The 22,127-nt window shown below is 38.4% G+C and overlaps 1 protein-coding gene across 1 annotated transcript in view; it reads left to right on the forward strand.

Annotated features, from left to right (window-relative positions):
• KCTD3 (potassium channel tetramerization domain containing 3) overlaps positions 1–22,127 on the forward strand; it is a 103,512-nt gene that overhangs the window by 41,918 nt on the left and 39,467 nt on the right. The window contains exons 11-16 of the mRNA XM_027774710.1: positions 1,764–1,822; positions 2,100–2,180; positions 3,838–3,978; positions 4,694–4,784; positions 11,495–11,685; positions 18,674–18,789. Coding sequence (XP_027630511.1) covers positions 1,764–1,822; positions 2,100–2,180; positions 3,838–3,978; positions 4,694–4,784; positions 11,495–11,685; positions 18,674–18,789 — 679 coding nt within the window. The remainder of the gene's footprint in view (positions 1–1,763; positions 1,823–2,099; positions 2,181–3,837; positions 3,979–4,693; positions 4,785–11,494; positions 11,686–18,673; positions 18,790–22,127) is intronic.

A 22,127-nucleotide genomic window follows, 5' to 3' on the forward strand; every position in this document is an offset into this window, starting at 1 on the left:
TTTATTATAATTTTTTCTCATTCTATTTTTTAAATTACATTTTTTATTTATTTACTTTTAATTACTGTACATCTTCACAGTATGCAACATAGCCTTTCCCAACATGAATACAGTGCATATCGTCAAGATGAAGACCTGATCATATACATTATCATTTCCTGATGAGCACATAAATTCATTTTGTGTCAATAAAGCATATTTGTTTTTGTCTTTTCCTGTTCTTCCACCCCCACTGCCCTTCAACTGCATGTGTTTATTAAGGCCAGGGAATATTTATTTTTTTATTTTTATTTTTTTGGAGAGGTTTTCACTATAGGGCGCGTGCGCTTGCCAGACAGAGAGAGACAGAGAGACAGAAAGCGAGAAATCACCCCCCAGGGGGGATGGTCACGCCACAATTCCTTCTTTTCTCGGGATCTTGGGCATGCACGCACATGCGCCTGGCGTGAGTTTTAAGCCACCCTGTCCGGGACGCGAACCGCGGTTGACTACGTGTGAGTCAAGCGACATTAGCCATTACGCTAACTGCTGGTTCCCAGGCCAGGGAATATTTCTAAATTAAATATAGATTGTAACTGAACCTGAAATGAATTATTAATGCTGTAAACTCTTAAACTTCTTTTTACTTTTTATTTTTACGTTTTATTTCATACTACTTAAATGTGATAAATCATCTTCATCTGGATAACATGGTGGTCCTAAGGCCAATCTCTTCTCTATCCCTATTTTTTGTTTTATTTGTTCAGTAAATATAGATTATGTATCTATCACATGTAAGCAGTGCGCCAGGTACTGTGTGAGGTATGCAGAAATAGATCATGCTCGCAGGGCCTTACAGGTATTGGGGAGGCTAATGTATAAAAAGAATTAGGAAGGACCAGCAGTTAGCGTAATGGCTATGTCGCTGAACTCCCATGTAGCTGACCACGGTTTGAGTCCCGGATCCGGTGGCTTAAACTCACACCGGGCGTGTGTGCATGCATGCCCAAGATCCTGAGAGGAGAAAGGAGGAGAAGGGATTGTGGCATGGCCATCCCCCCGGGGGGTGATTTCTCGCTTTCTGTCTCCCTGTCTCTCTCTGTCTGTCTTTCTGGCAAGCGCACATGCCCTATAGAAAAAAACTCAAAAAAAAAAAAAAATCTTAAAAAAAAAAAAAAAGAATTGGCCAAAGAATGTGGAGGCTGTTTTAACAGATAGTGAACAGAAATATGGGCTAAAACTATGACCTATGGAATGTCAAAGGAGTGGCTGGGGGGGGAGAGAGCATTAGAATGGAGGAGAAGTGATTGTGGCGTGGCCATCCCCTCTGGGGGGTGATTTCTTGCTTTCTGTCTCTCTGTCTCTCTGTCTGGCTAGTGTACACGCCCTGTAGCAAAAACCTCTCCAAAAAAAAAAAAAAGAGATTAAAAAAAAAAAGAATTATGATAAAAAGTTAAAAGCAGGGAATGGTATAAAAGAACAGTGTCCACACTGTTGTTTGCTTTGTTATTGGTGTACTAGCCCTGTAGACCCTATTGCTCATGTAGTCACCAGTTCATCTATAGATGAGTGGTTTTTAAGTAGGTTAAAAATGTTTTTGTTTACACGTGTTTTTATGTAGACTTTTTTCCAAGTGATTAAGGATATTAAAAATATTAGGAAAAAAAGTAAAATTTAAAGCTTTATGGTTTTGCTCACATTAAGAACCTAGTAGTGTTTCCTTTGGCTTCAGACGATAATCCAAGTTGCTACTCAGTTTACATTATTCGTTCATTTCTTTATAGGGGAGTGAGTATTAATGTCCTCAGGCATGAAGCAGAATTTTATGGAATCACTCCGTTAGGTACGTGTTCTTCTCTCAATATTTTAAGTTTATGATTTGACCCTTCCTACACTAAACATGTCCAAATGAAATGTGTTTATCAGGTCCTAGTTTTTGATGGAATTGTTTAATGTACAGTTTTTGTGGATTTTCATACTAAAAAGATGTTGTCAGCGATGAGTTAACGTAAACGTTTTCCTTTTCTTTCCTTATCCTCTTGAACTAGAGAAAATAAAAATGGAGTACTGTTTTTCTGTTTGCATGTACTCTTGACAAGTGTGCTTTGAACTGTTTTCAGTAAGAAGGCTTCTCTTGTGTGAGGAACTGGAGCGCTCGTCTTGTGGCAGTGTCCTCTTCCATGGTTACTTGCCTCCACCAGGTATTTCTTTTCTTTTATTCAGTCTTTTTAAAAATCTTTTTATCTTAAGCAGTAACAAATATATAAATAAGTCTTGATTATTGAGTTTCTTGTTTATAAATGTGCAACAAATGGTAGGAACTTTAATTTTTATAGAAATCAAGTCATATGTTAGAGCAGAGATTTAGCAAACTTTTTCTACAAAAGGGCCAAGTAGACTTTGTGAGCCAGAAGAGTCTGCTGTGTGTACTACACACTCAAACGGGTATTGTTCTGCAGCCTCTGCAGCTTCATTTACTGCCTTGGCCTGGGGTTCTCATGGCCCGTAGTTTGCTGATCCTTATGTTAGAGCACTGGTTGTCACATTCTTTTTTGTGAAACTCCAGGGGCTCTGCAAAGATATGCTAGTGACACGCAACCCCACTCCAGTTAGTTAGAAGAGTTCCTTTTTTTTTTGTTTTTTTAAAGAGAGATTTTTGCTATCAGGCACTTGTGTTTGCCAGAGTGACAGAAGAGAGACAGAGAAATAGAAGGTGAGAAATCATCCCCCTCCTCCATAGTCTCATCTCCATTCTCCTCCCAGGATCTTGGGCCCACACCCACATGCGCCTGGAGTGATTTTGAAGCCACAAGGTCCAGGACTCAAACTGCATGTGGCCATGTGGGAGTCCAGTGACGTAACCATCATATTTGCTAGTCCCAGAAGAGTCCCCCTTTTATCTTTGTTGTAGTGGGCTTTGAAGCATGATTTCATTTTTAAAAAGGCTCCCTTTGGGGCCAACAGATGGTGTTACATTGCTAGACTCCCACTTGGCTAACTAACCACAGGTCGAGTCCCAGACCCAGTGGCTTGAAGCTCACACTGAGCATGTGTATGTAGTGCTCAGAATCCCAGAAGGAGAAGGGATTGCTGCGTGGCCATCCCCCCGGGGGGTGATTTCTTTCTCTCTCATGGTCTATGTCTCTCTGCAGAAGCGCACATGCCCTAAGGCAAAAATCTTAAAAGAAAAAAATAAAGGGGCTCCCTTGTCAAAAGGATATTTGAAGATACAGGGAAATTTAAAGCAGTTAAACTATTATTGGTTGAGCCTTCCTGAAATCCAAAATGCTCTATTTTCAAAAACTTTGTGAGTGCCAACATAATGCCACAAGTCAAGTGACCATAGTCAGCATGCTGTAATACAGAATTACTGTATAAAATTATGTTCAGACTAAATATGTGAAGTTTCTGTGGAAAATAAAAGGATTTTGTGTTTAAATTTGGGCCCCATCCCCAAGATACCTCATTATGCATATGCAAAGATTACAGAATCCAAAAATAATGTGAAATTAGAATCTCTTCTGGTCCCAAGCATTTTGGATAAGGAATACTTAAGCCTGTACATAGTATTTATGCATAGTGGCTAGCTGACATACTGAATGAATTAATGATCATTGATTTTATATCCTAGAACTAGGTAAAAGTGGAGCATACTATATTAAATCTTAATTTTACCTGCTATGATAAATACCAGAAATACACTGAAAGACTTTTTTGTAATGCAGTTAGCCATAAATTGCCATGTTGGAAGGTATATTTGGCTACAGTGAGTTTCACATTTTTATTTTTCTGTTACAATTTATATTCGTAATTTTGGGGAGGTAAACTAGAAATACATTTTTAAATTCCTCTTTATAGGTATTCCTGGTCGTAAAATAAACAACACAGCCAGATCTGCTGCTGATTCTAGGAATGGACTAACTTCCACAGAAGGTGAAGCCCGAGGAAATGGTACGCAGCCTGTTCTCTCTGGAACTGGAGAAGAGACTGTTAAGCTGGGTAAGTGTTAGGCCCAGACACAATGCCATTGATGGTGGGGCACCGCTGTGTGATAGCTGGAGCCATATGGGAATGCCTGGGGTTCGGATCCCGGGTTGACCTGAACACACTGGCTGTGATTCAGGCAAGATGGAGGTGATGGTGATGTTGGGGTGGTGGGGGTTACAGCCTGTCAGGGGTTCCCGTCTCCTCTCCTTTCCCTTTCATTCTCTCTCTCCTTCCTTCCCTCATTCCTTCCCTCTTTCATGGAAGAATGAAATAGAGGAGATTTAAAATATTTAAATATATATATATATATTTAATTCTAGGTGAGGCTGAGTAGCTGTTTTTACTAAAGACATAATTTTTGCCTCCTTAAATTCACATTTATCATTTATACCTTGAAACATGTCATTTAACATGTAATTTTTATTGAAAATGTTATCTGACTTTTTTGCTCTGCAACTTTAAAGCAGTGGTTGACAAGCCCTTTCTGTTAAGGGCCAGATAGTAAATATCTTTGGTATTTTGGACCATACAGTCTCCATCAGAACTACTCAGTTTTTTCCTTGTAGTGTGAAATCATAAAGAACAATATGTCAATTAATGAGTGTATCTGTGTTCATCCATGCTGTTAACCTAAAACAGGCAGAATGTTGGAATTGGCCTGTGGGTCATAATTTACCAACTCCTATTTTGGAATATAAGCTATGTCTTTTTTTAAAAAAATCAACAGGATTTCCTGTGGATCCACGGAAGGTGCTAATAGTAGCTGGCCATCACAACTGGATTGTAGCTGCATATGCCCATTTTGCTGTGTGTTACAGGTACTGTGTAATGATTTGCTTTTTATTTTGCAGGGTAGCTTTTTAAACAAAATAATTATTAAATTAATGAGTTAATTTTAATTTGACAAGAGAGAGAAAGGAAGTGAGAAAGCAAGCCACCAGGTCTAGGGCTTGAGCCACAGTCAGCCACGTGGGAGTCCAGTGCCTTCCACAGAAGGTGAAGCCCGAGGAAATGGTACGCAGCCTGTTCTCTCTGGAACTGGAGAAGAGACTGTTAAGCTGGGTAAGTGTTAGGCCCAGACACAATGCCATTGATGGTGGGGCACCGCTGTGTGATAGCTGGAGCCATATGGGAATGCCTGGGGTTCGGATCCCGGGTTGACCTGAACACACTGGCTGTGATTCAGGCAAGATGGAGGTGATGGTGATGTTGGGGTAGTGGGGGTTACAGCCTGTCAGGGGTTCCCGTCTCCTCTCCTTTCCCTTTCATTCTCTCTCTCCTTCCTTCCCTCATTCCTTCCCTCTTTCATGGAAGAATGAAATAGAGGAGATTTAAAATATTTAAATATATATATATATATTTAATTCTAGGTGAGGCTGAGTAGCTGTTTTTACTAAAGACATAATTTTTGCCTCCTTAAATTCACATTTATCATTTATACCTTGAAACATGTCATTTAACATGTAATTTTTATTGAAAATGTTATCTGACTTTTTTGCTCTGCAACTTTAAAGCAGTGGTTGACAAGCCCTTTCTGTTAAGGGCCAGATAGTAAATATCTTTGGTATTTTGGACCATACAGTCTCCATCAGAACTACTCAGTTTTTTCCTTGTAGTGTGAAATCATAAAGAACAATATGTCAATTAATGAGTGTATCTGTGTTCATCCATGCTGTTAACCTAAAACAGGCAGAATGTTGGAATTGGCCTGTGGGTCATAATTTACCAACTCCTATTTTGGAATATAAGCTATGTCTTTTTTTTTAAAAAAAATCAACAGGATTTCCTGTGGATCCACGGAAGGTGCTAATAGTAGCTGGCCATCACAACTGGATTGTAGCTGCATATGCCCATTTTGCTGTGTGTTACAGGTACTGTGTAATGATTTGCTTTTTATTTTGCAGGGTAGCTTTTTAAACAAAATAATTATTAAATTAATGAGTTAATTTTAATTTGACAAGAGAGAGAAAGGAAGTGAGAAAGCAAGCCACTAGGTCTAGGGCTTGAGCCACAGTCAGCCACGTGGGAGTCCAGTGCCTTAATCACCATGCCATCTACTCTCCTTGGGTGGAGGGGGTATGGGTAGTATTTAATAATGTTCATTATATATTTTTAGATTAAAGAGCCATTTCTTTTTTCCCCCAAAAAAAGCATTATTTATTTAATTTTATTACTTAACATTATTATTTTTTAAATTGCTATGGGGCACACATGCTCACCAGAGAACGACCGCAGTGGGTGGGTGTGGTTGAGGGAGTGAGAGGCAAGCCCCCAGGTCTGGGACTCAAACCACAGTCGGCCATGTGGGAGTCCAGTGTCTTAACTACCACACCACCTGATGGCCCCCCAGAGCCATTTCTTCTGGTCAGCAAACTTTCTCCTTGCGTATTTTACTTGCTTACGTATCACTTGATTTAGTTTGCTCTCATTTTTACAGCTAATTTGACCAATAGGGCTGATAGCCTTAATGTATTGTATTTCTCAAAGTGAAATGTAATGTGCAGTGTCTTGATATTACTCCTCTTTGCTAATATCTAGCTTCTGAGCTAACTGTTGAATTACCTCTAAGCTCCATGAGTTTTGATATCTAATGATTCAGTCTTTTGTACTCTGAAGTAGAGTAAGACTCAACTTTGGTCATGCCTACTACACTCTTGAGAATGAGGTGGGAAAGCATGAGAGTTATGGAGAAAAGTGGAGCAGTTATATCCATTGTGTGAGCCTATACAGGATTTTAGTGATACTTGCATTTCTAGAGACTACACCAAAGAGTAGTGTAACCCATGGAGCCAGCAGGTGGCGTGGTGGTTAAGGATGCTGGATTCCATATGGCTGACCGTGGTTCGAGTCCTGGACCTGGCAGCTGGCTTTCTCACGTTCCCTCTCTGTCTTTCTCACTCTGTCTTTCTCTTTCTGGTCAAATTAAAATAAATAAAGTTAAATAAAAGAATTCTTAAAAAATAATAGTGTAACCCAGTAATTTTCTTAAATTGGGAAGAGGACTCTTAGTTGAGAATCACTATGTGGAATGAGACATGTGCGTGAGGGTGTGGTGGGGAAGCACAGTAATGGTTGAAATATACTAGCTTAGACTTTGATCCCGTTCAGTTTACTTGCTGAAAATCAAATCATAAATTTTTGTCTTTTGAGTTTGATTAAGAAAAAATAGCCACAATAGATTAAAAAAAATACTAAAAATGTTTTATGAAGGTGACAGATACATTCTACAGAATCCTAAATGAATTTTTAAAAATCTTAGTTTATGAAAAGTTTACTGTATCTGGGTAGGGCCCTTTATATCAGTAATCTCAGGTTTATGTTTTCTTCATAGTAGTGATTAAGTACAGTTCAGACTTTCCATTCTGAGAATGTTCTCTGGTTTTTGTTTTTTTCCTCCCCCTGCCTTTAATACCATAGAACGTGTACACATGAGAGAGAAACACCCCCCAGTGGGACCTTGTCACACCTCAGTCTCCCTTTTCTCCATTTCTCCGTCCTGTCAGGCCCTGGGCGTGTGCCTGGTGTATTTTTCAAGCCACAGAGCTGGGATTTGGACTGTAGCCAGCCATGAGATCTGGCTCCCCCTATATAATGCTTAACTGTTGTGCTACATAGCCAGCTCTGTGGCTTTATTATTTTAATTATTAGTGTGGAAATTGATTTTTTGGAAGATTTCTTCATGGATGACTTTTAAATAAAATGAGACTAATTTGGTTTAGGTTTTTTTTTTTTTTTTTCAGGAATGTCATTTTGAACTTAACCATGTTACAGATCTAAATTGAGACTTTCAGACTTTACTTTTCCTGCTTGTTTCAATATTATGCACATATTTTTATCGATAAAGGATCTCAGGGGAGTTAAAGTATCTAGGTGAAACAAACAGTATAACTTACTTTTCATTACCGCACAGCAGTGCTGAAGATTGCCAGGGACAGTCTGGTGTAAAATTTCACTGTTCAGTGCCAAATGGAAGAAGAATGGAGTTGTTGTATTTTCCGTTCTTTGTGTTTGCGTTTGACCATGATCTTTCTTTGCTTTCACTGCATGCCAGTGATGTAAGAACAATAGGCCCTTGCATACTGACCAAGGAGCATAATTGAGGGCATACTGGATATCCTTATGTATAGTTAAATCAGTCAACACAATGGAAATGACATGATTTCAAAACAAAGAAATCTATTCAAACTGTTTTAATAGTGTAATGTTTTCTAAGAATTATTTTTCCTCAAATCTTTAAATCAATAAATTAAAAACCCTAACAAAAACAAGTAGTACAGGGAACCAGCAGTTAGCGTAATGGCTATGTCGCTGGACTTCCCACATAGTCGACCTCGGTTCACGTCCTGGACCCGGTGGCTTAAAACTCACGCCGGGCGCGTGTGCGTGCGTGCCCAAGATCCCTAGAGGAGAATGGAGGAGAAGGGATTGCGGCGTGACCATCCCCCCTGGGGGGTGATTTCTCGCTTTCTGTCTCTATGTCTCTCTCTGTCTGTCTGGCGAGCGCACGCACCCTACAGTGAAAATCTCTCAAAAAAAAAAAAAAAAACGTAGTACAGTGAATGTTTTTCACCTAGCAGATTCATTACTTTCCTACACTGTTGAGCTTTATTTATTTATTTACTTTTTTATTTTGCCTTTTTTTTTTTTAAATGGGCAAGAAAGAGCGTGCATATAGACAGGAGAAGTAGGGAGAGAAAGAGAGATGGGTAGTTTTTGACAGGGTCTTTGTTCCAACTTCCAAATTCATTGGGATTACAGGGCTGTGCCGCTGTTCCTGGCCTGTTGAATTCGGCCTGTGATCTGAACCTGGTCCTCCCTTGTGGCCACAGCCTCATGCAGTGGCACCTACTGCTTAATTCACCGTGGTAGGACCATGTTACTCTTTACATTTTTTATTTTTTTATTTTTTTTTGCTGAGTCGGTGACAGTGTTAGTTGTATTAACGAGGAGTCATTCTGTAAACTCTCATATTCTTTTTTTTTTTTTTTTGGAGAGATTTTTCACTGTAGGGCGCGTGCGCTCGCCAGACAGACAGAGAGAGACAGAGAGACAGAAAGCGAGAAATCACCCCCCAGGGGGGATGGTCACGCCGCAATCCCTTCTCCTCCATTCTCCTCTCGGGATCTTGGGCACGCACGCACACGCGCCCGGCGTGTAAACTCTCATATTCTTTTAACTTATATTTCACTTTAGATCTTTAATTCATGTGGATTTTTTTTTTTTAAATGAGTTTTTCGCTATAGGGCGTGGGCTTCCCAGAGACAGAGAGAGAGAAAGTGAGAATTCACTTTCTAGGGGGGATGGCCACTCTGCATTCCATTCTACTCCATTCTCCTCTCAGGACTTTGGGCATGCATGCACATACCCCTGATGTGTTTCCCCAGTTGCCATTCTAGAACTTGAACCTTGAAGTCAGTCATGTGGGATCTAACGTCTGAACCACCACACCACCAGCTGGACCATATCCAGATTCTTTAACCCTTTCTTCACATCTGTTTATCATACACCTTAATTGCTATAGAGAAAAACAACTTACAAGTATGATCTCTGTAAAATACTATATATAGTTTTATTAATATTTCTAAATAATCCCATGATCACCTAATTTAACTCATTAAGTCAATTCAGCATCTCTCTATTGAACACTGTTAGGAACCTAGTGAATGTCTCCATTCATGAAGTACTGGGCTGTCAGAAAAGTCATGGCTTATTTTTTTTTGTTTCTCTATGTAAAAACGTGTCATGACTTTTCCAGCAACCCAGTAGCATATTGCCCTGCTCTTGAGGTGCTGGCAGTCCTTGCTTTGTGTCTACTCTCACAATCCTTAAAGACATCAACATTTCATTTCTGAGATGTTGGTTAAATTGTAGAGTTTATTAGATATTTATTAATGTGTTTATCTTCTTTATAAAGAGGGTTTTTATTTTTATTTTTTGCCTTAGGGCATGCGTTCTGGCTAGGGAGAAATAAACAGTGAGAGGGGAAGTAAGAAATCACCCCCTGAGGAGATGGCTGTGTCACAATCTCTTCTCCATTCTCCTCCCAGGATCTTGGGCATGTACACACATGCGCCCCTGGCGTGATTTTGAAGCTACTCACTCTGGGACTTGAACTGTGGTTAGCCATGTGGGAGTCCAGTGACATAACTGTTAGCTGGCTCAATACATGTATCTTAACACATTAATCCTTTCCAGTGGCTGAAGAGGTTAATGACAGGGTTATACAATGCGCAGGAAAAATTGATGTTTTTTTCTGTATTGCTTTGAAGTTTAAGGAAATCATTAATTCTCTAAATAAGAAGGTGGATTGTGTATTTTTATAAATTATAGTTGTGTTACTTTAGCATACATATTTAAATGAAAATGAAGCTAAAGTGTTCTCATTTGGTCCTTAGGTAACCATCATTTGTCGACACCTAAGCTTGACTTTTGCAATAAGTATGTCAGATCGTATGTAAAGAGATAACTTTTCTCTACTTCATCTTTTGTTTATTCTTTTTAGATAGGACAAAGAGAAACTTTTCATTTTTTTTATACTTACCTGGTCTAATTTAAGAAATAGATGTTTCATAGTTCCACTCATCATGATTTAGGCTCTAAGTATAAGAAGGTATATAATCACATAGAATAAATGTCTGTAAGACTTACTTCAGGTAAGAGAAAAAATATTTAGCATTGACAGGTTTGTTACAAATGAAATGTTAAAGAATACATTAGCTTTTATGTTTGGACAGTCAGTAGTCCCAAAAAGTTTCACATTTAGACCCTAAAAACCAGTCTGTATAGAAGAGTTTTCAAAGCTTTTCCCTTTGTTGATGTAATTGTTCAGAGGTGTTGGAATATGTATGGTACAGGCCCTTATTTGAGTTTGTCTGTATAGACTGTCATCTGAAGTATAAGAAACGATAGAGTCAATGCATGTCGCTTTAGTTAATAACAGCTGAAAAAGTGATGAATTGCTGAAAAGAGTAATGATAATTCTAAAATCCCAAATTTTGTCGACAATTCCTACCCATAGAAAATGACACTAATTCTTTTTCTAGGGAGAAACATGAAATTTATAACCATCTTTTTTTTTTAATTTTTCTAAAAATTTAAATGACTTCCTATATTTTTTGAGAAATAAATAACTTTAAGAATGATTTAATTTTATTCATCGTTACTTTTAAAATTTTTAATACCCGTTTAAATGTTAGGTGTCTTGTGTATGTAAACATAGTATATACTTCATGAGTAATATTCTGGCTTTGTGAATGATACACATGTGTGGTATCTTGAGAAAATTCCTGGAAAATGTATTTTATAAGAACTATGCATGGATTTCAAAGATTTATTACACCAAAATAAGTTTAATTCTTTAATACTTTAATTCTACATGTCCACAAACTTTTTGAAATCTCATATAGAAGAGAATTTTATATTTAATATAAAGATGGGTAGGTAGTTAATATCTTTTGTTTTTAATACATAGATTTGTATTCTGCTTGCAAAATTGATGCTGAATCTACTTTTATGTGTCTGTTAATAGAATCAAAGAGTCTTCAGGATGGCAACAAGTGTTTACGAGCCCATATTTGGACTGGACTATTGAACGGGTAGCTTTAAATGCTAAAGTGGTTGGAGGTCCTCATGGAGACAAAGACAAAATGGTTGCTGTCGCCTCAGAGAGTAGCATCATCCTGTGGAGTGTTCAAGATGGAGGAAGCGGAACTGAAATTGGTAGGAGGAACCATGTTTATGTTGTATTTTGTTCCTCTGTATTATAGATTTAAATATGGAAACTGGCTTGTTAGCTAGAGCTACCTCACCTGTCTAGGGTCCCATCATAATAGGTCTACTCCGTGAGAGGAGAGGAGAGTATGATGTTTTAGAAGCAGGAGAGAAGGGGATCTTTTCACCTGTTTTCTCCAGCGAAATCTTGCTGTGTTTAAAAAATGTTAGATTTTCTGAATGTTCACATTCAGCATTGACTTCTTCCCATCCACCCCTCTCATACAACTGGCCCTGAAACCTGGGATAACGTATATATGTGTGTATATATGTGTATATATATGTGTGTGTGTAAAAAGAGTGGCCAGTTTTGCTCTCAGCTTTGGCAATTATGAAGGTGTTGTTTTTCTTTTCTCTCTCTTTTTTGTTTTTTTCAAATTACCAAATAATATGCGTGCTTGCCAGAGAGAGAGACAGAGGGAGAGAAAACACCCCCAGTGAGGCATGGTTACACTGCAGTCTCTTCTCCGTTTCTCCATCCCTCAGAATTTTGGATATACACACACCCACCCAGTGTGTTTTTCAAGCATCGGAGCCAGGATGCAAACCATAGTCAATCATACAGGTTCTGGATCCCTTAACTGTTAGGTTATGGCCTGGCCCAAGGTAGTTTTTCTTGACACTGCCATAGTATTTAGTCATAAAGAATATTAAGATGCTCATGAAGATAAATACGCCATGTCAGAGTTCTTAGACTCATGCAAGGGAAGGATCTGAAGAACTGGGTAAAACTAAATAAAAATTTAAAATATAACAAAAATAATCTACTTTATAGATGTCAATAACTTAACCATGTTGTGTCTTACACAACACTTTTGAATAATATATAAATTATAGGTTCATTGAGACCAAATAGAATTTACAGAGAAAGAATGAAGCATTTTTAGTAAAAATTGTGAAAAAAACCTTTAAAAGCCAGAAATTATTTGGTATAGTCTTTTGAACTGGAATCTCATTTACCCATGCACCTGTTGACAGACATTTGATTTATTTCCAGCTTGGAGATATTATGAATAAAGATGTGGCTAACATTGAAAAAGTATTTCTGTAGGTATACATCTTTTTAGAGTAAGCACTTAAGGGCGGAGTTTTTCTGGGTGATACGGAAACTGTATGTTCTTATAGGAAACTACCAAACTTTTTCAAAGTAGTTGTATCATTTTATGTTTCTGCTATAAGAATTCCAGCTGCTTCAAATCCTTGTCAACTCTGAACAAGCAGTCTTTAATTTGACATAGTTGACTGGACATTGCTGCAGTGATTTTAATGGTAGTTTTAATTCTATTTCCTTGATGTTTAGTAATATTGAGCAGTTTTTCATTTCCTTATTGAACACTTATATGTTTTCTTTTGAAGTGTCTCTTTAAATCATTGCCTCTTTTCATCTTTAGATTTTCATCCTATTACTGGATTTTTTTAAAAATATATTTCCAGAGTAGTGTTCACAACCGTAGATAATGTATACCAGGGAATTTGGAAATGTCTGGAGACGTTTTTGGTTCCACAGTGGAGGAAGGGCTATACTGCAGCCTGCACCCTCCACCTTTCTTCCTGTCTCCCTCCTATCTTCTCTCTCTCACTTCTTCCTTTCGAGACTGTTTTGTGTTAAACTACTTCATACTGGCTTTGAGGTCACCGAAGCTTTTGATCCAATTTATTTTGTCTCTACCCTTCACTTTAGATAAATTTTATTCATTTAGTGACTTTAGCCCTTTTTCCGAAGTATTCTATCTGTAGTTAAACCCATACTGTGAGCATATAGTGAATTTTTATTTGAAATGTTGGACTTTTCAGCTCAAGAAGTGCCTTGATTCTATTTTAGAGTTGGTTTCTCTGCTCAGATTTCTGTCTTTTGCTCATGATGTTCACTTTTTATTAAATCCAGCGTTTCCTGATAACTGTTGTTATATTTTTTGCCTACTGATTCTAATACCTTGGATTTTTTAAAAAAGAATTATTTATTTACTTGACTTTATTTATCATTATTATTTTTAATTTGTGACAGGGCATGTGTGCTCACCAGAGAGAGACAGAGAGAAAGTGAGAAAGCAAGCTGCCAGGTCTGCACCTTGAACCATATCAGCCATGTGGGAGTCCAGTACCTTAACCACATCGCCACCTGCTGGCCTAATATCTGGTACTTTATTTTGGGTTTCTTTTTCCTATTTCTTTACTTACCTTGAATTTTTTTGTTGTATGTTAGACATGTGCATGATACGTTATGTAGAGAGGTATAGATTATATTTTCTTTCTTTAAAAGATGGGAGTTTGGGGGTTGGCTTTGTGGCCTGGTGGTTAAGGCAGCTGGACCCCACATAGCCAACCAAGTGTTTGAGTTCTAGACCCAGTGCCTTAAGAAATATGCCAGGTACATGTGCCTTTGTCCCCAAATCCTGACAGGATAGAGAAACAAGGGATTGCAGCGTGACCATTGCCTGTAGGGGGTGCTTTCTCCCCCTCTTCCCACCTCTGTCTCTGTCTCTATCTGGTGAGCATGTGTGCCATCTGCAAAATTTTTTAAATTTCTGAAAGAACTTCTTGATCCTATTAAGCTTGTTTTTATGTTATGTTAGGGTAGGTAGCTTCTTCCAGCTTTATTTATTTTTAATTTAAGGTCATGGTTTCTTCTCAAGGGTGTGTTCCTATTTTTAAATGTTGTGTTCTTCAAGTCGTAACGAAAAATCAGTAGGGGCTCTGCAGGGCTCTGCTCGTTCAGTGAGATCCCTGGTGTCTCCCAGCAGCTTCCAGTCCCAGAGCCGCCTCTTGCTTTTATTCCTTGGCATTTCTCTCCCTGGCCAGATGCTGTTTGGCCTCAGCCAAGGTTTTGGGGAACTCCCCTTTCCCCCCCAACATCTGTGCTACTTCTGTCACCTGTCCTGACACTGTTGCCTTCTCTGTTGTACCTGCCCCACGAATACTAGCTTTAAGTCCTCTGCCTCCTCAGTTCAGAGAAGCCAGCACTTTATCTCCTTGTGCTGTGATGGAAAGCGTCCTTAAGCAAAAGGCCAGAGTGAGTGTGGGGTATATCTTTTAAGTACCCTGCTGCCTGTTGTCCAGTGCCTGAAAGCTGGTGTATCATGTCTTTTGTCTCTTTTCTTGTTTTAAAGTGGGAGACAATGTGATTATACCATTTATTAAATCATGATTGGCAGCAGGGGTCTGTTCTAATAATTACTTTAGAAAAAATATCTTAACATAAAGTTTTAAAGGATTATTTTTATTAAATAGTATGTGTTATCACTGTTTATTTTTTAATTTGATCAGAGAGTGGGCAGGGGGTTGGGGTGGCAATCAAGAAAGTAAACCATTAGGTCTGGGACTTGAATCTTGGTCAGCCATGTGGGCGTCCAGCTCCTTACCTATCACACCACCCTCTAGGCTCAACATAAAAATTTTGGAAATTGAAATACCCTGATAATTTTATAGAAAGGAAACCAGTTGCATGGGTCCCCTCTCCTCTTTTCAAGTTGCTTTTTCCAACATACCAACAAGTGAAACATGTTATTCCTTGCTTTGTTTTCAAAGGCTAATGTAATAGCAGTGAGTAGTAGCTTTGTTAGGAGATGGTACAACAATAGCTTGATCTTCCCTGAAACAGAAACAATTTGTTGTTACAAATATTCTCCAGAACTTGACAACACATTCATCCAAAAAAAAGTCTTAGGTCGGTGGATCTGTGATAGAGCTCTCCCAGAGGCTGAGCTCCCTGCATTGTAACTTACGGAAGACAGTACTGCTGCTGCATGGCTGCTATAAGGTATTTTACTGAGAGGGCCCCTGAAGACAGGAACTTGTCATCACTTACCCTGCTGTGTTCCCTGAGGATGGTGGTCAGGGTTGTTGAGCCTAAGCAGGAGTGACACTTGAAATTTCATGAGACCATTCAGAATGTCATCCTTGATTTCCCAGAACCTCATCCTTCTCTAGAGTAATCTTTGTTAGGTGGTTTTCTTGTTTATTTTTCTGCCTTTTCATGTAGCCCATATTACTAAATATAATTGACTTTTGTGGGTTTTTTTGAAAAACTGTTTGGCATCACAATTAAGTTTTAAAATGTAATAATCCCTAAAATTGTATATAATATAAAATAACTTTCTGTTTTTAAGTGAGAGGTTTATTTCTTAAGCAGATTCTGGTCAGAGGGCATAGTTTTTTGTTTGTCTGTCTGTTTTTAATGTATTTTATTTTGCTCTGGCTTTTTCGTTGTCAGATTAGACTGAGATGATATATTAATGCGTATGTTTATGTAAATACATATTTATGCATACAGTTAAAAATATAGAAGACAATATTAAGCAAGTCTTTTGTTTCTGGTTTTTTTTTTTTTTCCTTTCTTTTCTGTATGCATAGGCGTGGGGTCTTCAAAAAGCTCACAGAAAAGGCATGTTACAAAAGAAATACATGTTAAAATTTTTTCATACCAAACAAACTCGTATTTCAGTTCAGTTTTTTTCATGGAAGTTTTGAAGTCCCCTCATATCTTTTTTCTGCTAGATGCATAGTATTTTAAGATCAGCTAAGAATCTTCAAGGTGTTCTTCATTGCTACTGGTCTTGTATACGCTGCAGTTTGAACAAAAAGAATATATAACACTAGTGCAAGATTTGAATGAACTCATAATAATTTCTGGCTTATTCTTTTAAAGCATGCTGCAATTTTATTTAATTGTTTGAGTTCTTTAGGACCTTATATATCTTTATTTTTCTTAGCTTACATGCTGTGAAAATTGTTCCTACTGGGCAGGTGCTTTTTTCAGTAAATAAGCTGATGCTTGAAACAACTGAAAATCTACATAAAACAGTATTTTGTAGGTGAGACATTTTCCTGCATTACTTGAGAAAAGGATATTTTCTATAAAGTATCTTTTCAAAGAATTATGAAAATACTATTAAGTGCCAGAATTGGATTATAACATTTTAAAACTGAAAATGATCATTGAGATATTTAATTTGGAACCTATTTTGTAGATGAGATAAGGAAGAATTAGAAAAGTGGAAAACAAAGATACTTTAAAAAAATGATTATTTTTAAAATTTAATTTATTGTTATTTTTAATTTGCTATAGGGCCTGTGTGCTCACCAGAGAGAGCGAGCGAGCGAGAGAGCAGTCAAGCCACCAGGTCTGAGACTTGAACCACTATTGACCATGTGGGAGCCCAGTGCCTTAACCACCATGCCACCTGCTGGCCCAGGAAAGGTACTTTCTGACTCAAGATTCTAATGCAGATCTCCTGACTCTTAGTGCAGTACTCTGTTAAAGAGAGGCAAGTGTCAGTAAGGTGGTAGATGTTATACCAGGATGAGCCTTGATTTCTCTGCTTAGGAATTCTTGAGACTTTTTCTCTTAATGTGGATTCCTTGTGCTCACCCATTCCCAGTTCCCCCAGTTTGATGAATTTCTGTTAACCTTTTTTTTTTTTTTAGAATTATTTTATTTTATTTATTTGTTACTATTTTTTAATTTGACCAGGGGTGGGGAGCAGTGAGAAAGCAAGCTGCCAGATCCAGGGTTGAACCACAGTCACCCATGTGGGAGTCTAGCACCTCAACCACCACACCACCTGCCAGCACCCCCATTAACCTTTTTAAAAAGCCAACTTGGATGGATTCTCGAACCTCCTTGAACACTTTATAGTCTTCTGGATATTACTGTACCCTGTGTATCTTTCTGTTGCTGTTACATTATGTTATAATTGTTTGTTTACAGTTTTTCTCTACTAAACCTTTTTTAAGAATTATTCACCTAATTCTTATTTATCATCATTTTTTAATTTGCTATTGTGCACACACACTCACCAGAGAGAGAAAGAGAGAGAAAGTGAGAAACAAGCCAGCAGGACTGGGATTTGAGCCCTGATCGGCCATGCGGGAGTCTAGTGCCCCAACCACCACACCACCTGCCGACCCCTTCCTAAACCTTAAGTTCCTAGGAACATCCTGTCTTAATGTTTTTTAATTTCAGGCCTGATACAATGTGTTTTGAATGAATTACATTGAGATTATAGTGCTGGGAAATAAGGGGTTCCTGGATGTCTGAATGTTGTGCAGTTTCTTGCCCCCCCCCTTTGCTTATTTCCACATTTTTAAGGACATTCTGAACAGTTGAAGTTAAAACAAGTCTCTGTTTATAGATCATTGGTTCCCAAATAGTAAGCAAACTGCATCTAAATCTCTTTTTATAAAAATGTAGAGTGGGTCTTCTGATGTAGTGGGTTTGAGAGAGAGAACGCCCACTTGGGCCGTGGTCATACTGCAATCCCCTTTCCTCCATTTCTCCATCCCATCGGGATCTGGGGATACATATAGATGCATCGGGTGTGTCCAAGAAGTTGGGTTGGCCACGTGCGTTCCAACTCTGTGCAGTACACCTAACTGCTTTGTTACAGTGGGCCCCTTGTTTTATTCACTTACATCTACCAGGTTATTTTGATGATTAGCTGGTAGTGGGAACCACAGATGCAGATAACAGTGTTCTTTTTTTCTTTCTTTCTTTTTAAGAAAGATTTCTGCTATAGGGTGCGTGTGCTCACTGGAGCAATAGAGAGACAAAAGGCGAGAAATAACTGCCTGGGGGAGGGGGTGACCGCACCACAATCCCTTCTCTCAGGGTTTTGGGCACACATGCACATGTGCTTGGCCGCCGGGCCCAGGACTTGAACTGTCATCAACTATATGGGACTCCAGTGATGTAACTGTTACACCATCTGCTGGTCCCACACAGTGTTATTTCAGTGTCAGATTGGGCCAGACATGCATGCTTTAGGGGTTCTGTAAGCTGCTTAAGAGCTTATGCATTTCTTGTTGCCAGCGTGTCTGGTATATAATTTGTTGAAGTGAGGATAGATTTAAATTAGTCATCTTTGTGATGTTTTTAATCTTGGCTTTGATTAATTCTAAAGATGCTGACTAACATCTTTACATTTTATTGTCTTTGAAGGAGTGTTCAGCCTTGGCGTTCCTGTGGATGCTCTCTTCTTTATTGGTAACCAGTTGGTGGCTACGAGCCATACAGGGAAAGTGGGAGTGTGGAATGCTGTCACTCAGCACTGGCAGGTTGGTTTTCACTAAAGCATGTTACAGACGTGAAAATACTTCTGAAACTTATCCTGGTTATTCGTCTGTTTTATTTTTATAGAATTTATATTATTCCTGTTTTCGATTGTACAGAATATTGAGTGTAATTAGTGGTAAATTTATTCCTAGATAAAATTTGTATTTTAAAGAAGGTAAAATTAATTTAGAAGAGTGACTTTTTAAACTGTGGTTTGGCATTTCATTATTTCCTTAAAATGTTTTAAGTTCTAGGCTTTGGGCATGGTGGTCCAGGCAAACTTCATTTCCTGAGTGGAAGCACAGATTTTTCTGAAAATGCATAATCTGTGAGAGAAGATAGCGAGTTAAATGTTCTTCAGTACTTAAGAGTAATAAGAAGATAAAATTCAAAAAAAGTTAATATCTTATTCTGAAGGAAAAAAAAAAGTAAGGACTTTTAAGCAAAGAATGACATAATCACATCCAAGTTTTAGAAAAATAACTGGGGACCTGCAGGTGGTGTAATGGTTATGTTGCTGGACTCCCACATAGTCTGCTATGGTTCGAGTCCTGGATCCAGTGGTTTAGAACTGGTGCCGGGCTTGTGTGCATGCATGTTGAAGATCCTGAAAGGAAAAGAGATTGCGGTGTGGCTATGCCCCTTATGGGGGATGATTTCTCATTCTCTTCTTTCAGTCTCTGTCTCGTCAGCGAGCACATGCCCCCTATAGCAAAAAAAAAATCTCTCTTAAAGAAATAAAAAAGAGTTAGAGAACTGTGGTAGCTAAAACTCAAAGATGGACTGGAGAGCAGGGGAATCTATTCTGGTAATTCAGCAAAAGAAACGAGACTGACAGTGGTAGAGATGAGGCTATTTGAAAAACATTCCATAGACCTTCTTAAAATGACAAGACTGGTATTTGATTGATAATAGAAAAATAAAGAAATGTATTTTTAGTTTTAGATTTTCAGTTTTGGCAGTTGAGTTGCTAATAATACTTGAAATTGATAAAACATCAGAAGGAAAGCAGATAGGCTGTGGAGGTTAGAGCGAGGAGTAATCAGTCTGATTAAATATGTTTACTTGAGATCCCTACAGGCATCCAAGTAAGTGCAGGTGTTCACCTTGTAGTGGGGAGTATAATTTTGAACTTCAGGAAAGAAGAAAGTGCTAGAAGTAAATATTTGGGATTTATAATACTTCTTTGATAATTTGGGGGGGGGAGAATTAGTGGGCCAGCCCATGGTGTGATAGATAAGGCAGGTGGATTCCATGTGGTTGACTGTGTGGCTCATGTGTCGGACTTGCTGGCTTGAGAGACACACTGGTCATATGTGCTCATGTGCCTAAAATCCTGAAAGGAGGGAGAGATGGAGGAGAAGAGATTGCGGCATGACTGTGTCTCTTGGGGTGCTTTCTCAGACCCCTCCCCATTTGCTCTCTGGGAAATAAAAAATATACAATTAGAACTGATAAAATTTTCCATTGAGAGGGTATATAGGAAGAAAGGAAAAATCAAAATCAAAACTCTAGGGGAACATTAACTTGTAAAAACTAAATTTGTGAATGGATGTATATCCTCATTAGAGAGAGAAAGAAAAAAAGTAGTTCCCATGAGGAATGGTCATGCCACAATCTCTTCTCTATCTCTCTCCCATTGGCCATGTGGGATCCAGTTGGCCCACAAATATTAACATTTAAATGAACAGGATTGAAGACAGAACAAGGGGACATGAGATACAGATTAAGAAATGAGATCAGTTTGGGTAGCCGAATAGCATATGCAAATTGTTATTAATTAGGTTTTGGTAATAAAACCAGATTGCAGAAACTGAAGATTTAAAAGATTAGAAATTAGTGATAGCAAGTTCAGAGTTACCTTTCAAGAAGTTTGGTCTTGAAGGAAAGAGAGAACCAAACGGATATCTTAAGCATCAAGGCTAGATTGGGGGGTATGGAGAGTAGATGTTCAGTGCTTTATTTTTTGTTTTTCTGGGATAGAATAGCATCTTCTGGGGGGTAGTGGTTGCCAGATAAAGCACCTGAAGATTGAAAGAATGGAGGTGCTTTCTGGTCCCATAGTAGTCAGGCGTGTGTGGTATCTGGAGCATAGCTAGAGAGGGTGACCTAGCAGAGAGCAGATACTTCTTTCTTTGTTGCAGAAGGACGAGGGAAGGAATAAATAGAAAGATATTGGAGGCTGGCATGTGGCATGGTTGTTAGGGTGCTGGACTCCCATGTGGGCCATCATGGTTTGAGTCCCAGACCTGGAGCTTGCTTTCTCACTTCTTTCTTCTCTCACTCTCACTCTGTTTTTCTTTAGTCAAATTAAAGAAAAACCAAACATATATATAATTCTTTTTTTAAAAAAGAATACATTGGACAGGTATTAAGGATTGCAGAGTTTATAAATTATACCTTTGCAGGGGACCTGGGGGATGGAGTTATGTGAGTTTCCTTATTAGTGCTTAGTGCTGGTAATAGAAGCAAGAAGGAGAAAAACAGTATTGGCCTCATTCAGGGTTGGAATTTTAATATGACTCACCAAAGGATGAGAAAATACAAATATGACAAAGCAGATGAAATCGTGAGATCAGTAAGTGTAGTCAGAAAGTACCAGGTGGACAGAGAAGGATACAGGGTTGTCAAGGGACTCAAGGGAGGTTTTTGATGACAATATAGATAGAAATCACTGTAGGAAAAAAAAAATGCTAACTATAATGGGCCTTTCAAATAGGTTCAGCAAAAGACATTAATAATTTTGGTCATAAGCATAAAAATAGTGGACCAAGGGATGTGAGAAAGGACTGATCTGTGTGGTTCTCAAGTTTGTATAGAGGGAAATTGATCAGAAAGATTCTTTTTTTTTAAGAGAGTTTTTTGTTTTAGGGCACGTGTACTCACCGGAAAGACAGAAAGTGAGAAATCACCCCCTCCCCAGAGAGGATGGCCATACCACGATCCCTTCTCCGTTTTCCTCCTGGGGTCTTGGGCACGTATGCACATGAGCCCATCTGAGTTTCAAGCTGCTTGGTCTGGGACTCAGTCATGTGGGAATCTAGTGGTGTAACCTTTATACCATCTGCTGGTCCTGATCAGAAGGATTCTTAAGCTGCCGATATTTCTAGAAAGAGGAATTAAATTGTAGTGATTTATGGGAAGTTCTGCTCTCAGGTGGGTTATTTTGCCAGTTATGTCTAGTCTGAGCTTATAGGGACTGGAAGACACTGTACCGTATGTCATAAACTGCCAATGTGTGTTTGGGTTCCTAAAGGGAATGCTTTTCTTATTACCTCTTTTTTTTTTTAATTAACATTTTCAAAAATGTATACAAACTTTTTTTTTTTTTTTTTTTTTT

This window comes from Tupaia chinensis, unplaced genomic scaffold (genome assembly GCF_000334495.1).
Source record: "Tupaia chinensis unplaced genomic scaffold, TupChi_1.0 Scaffold000473_1, whole genome shotgun sequence".
Classification (NCBI taxonomy): domain Eukaryota; kingdom Metazoa; phylum Chordata; class Mammalia; order Scandentia; family Tupaiidae; genus Tupaia; species Tupaia belangeri.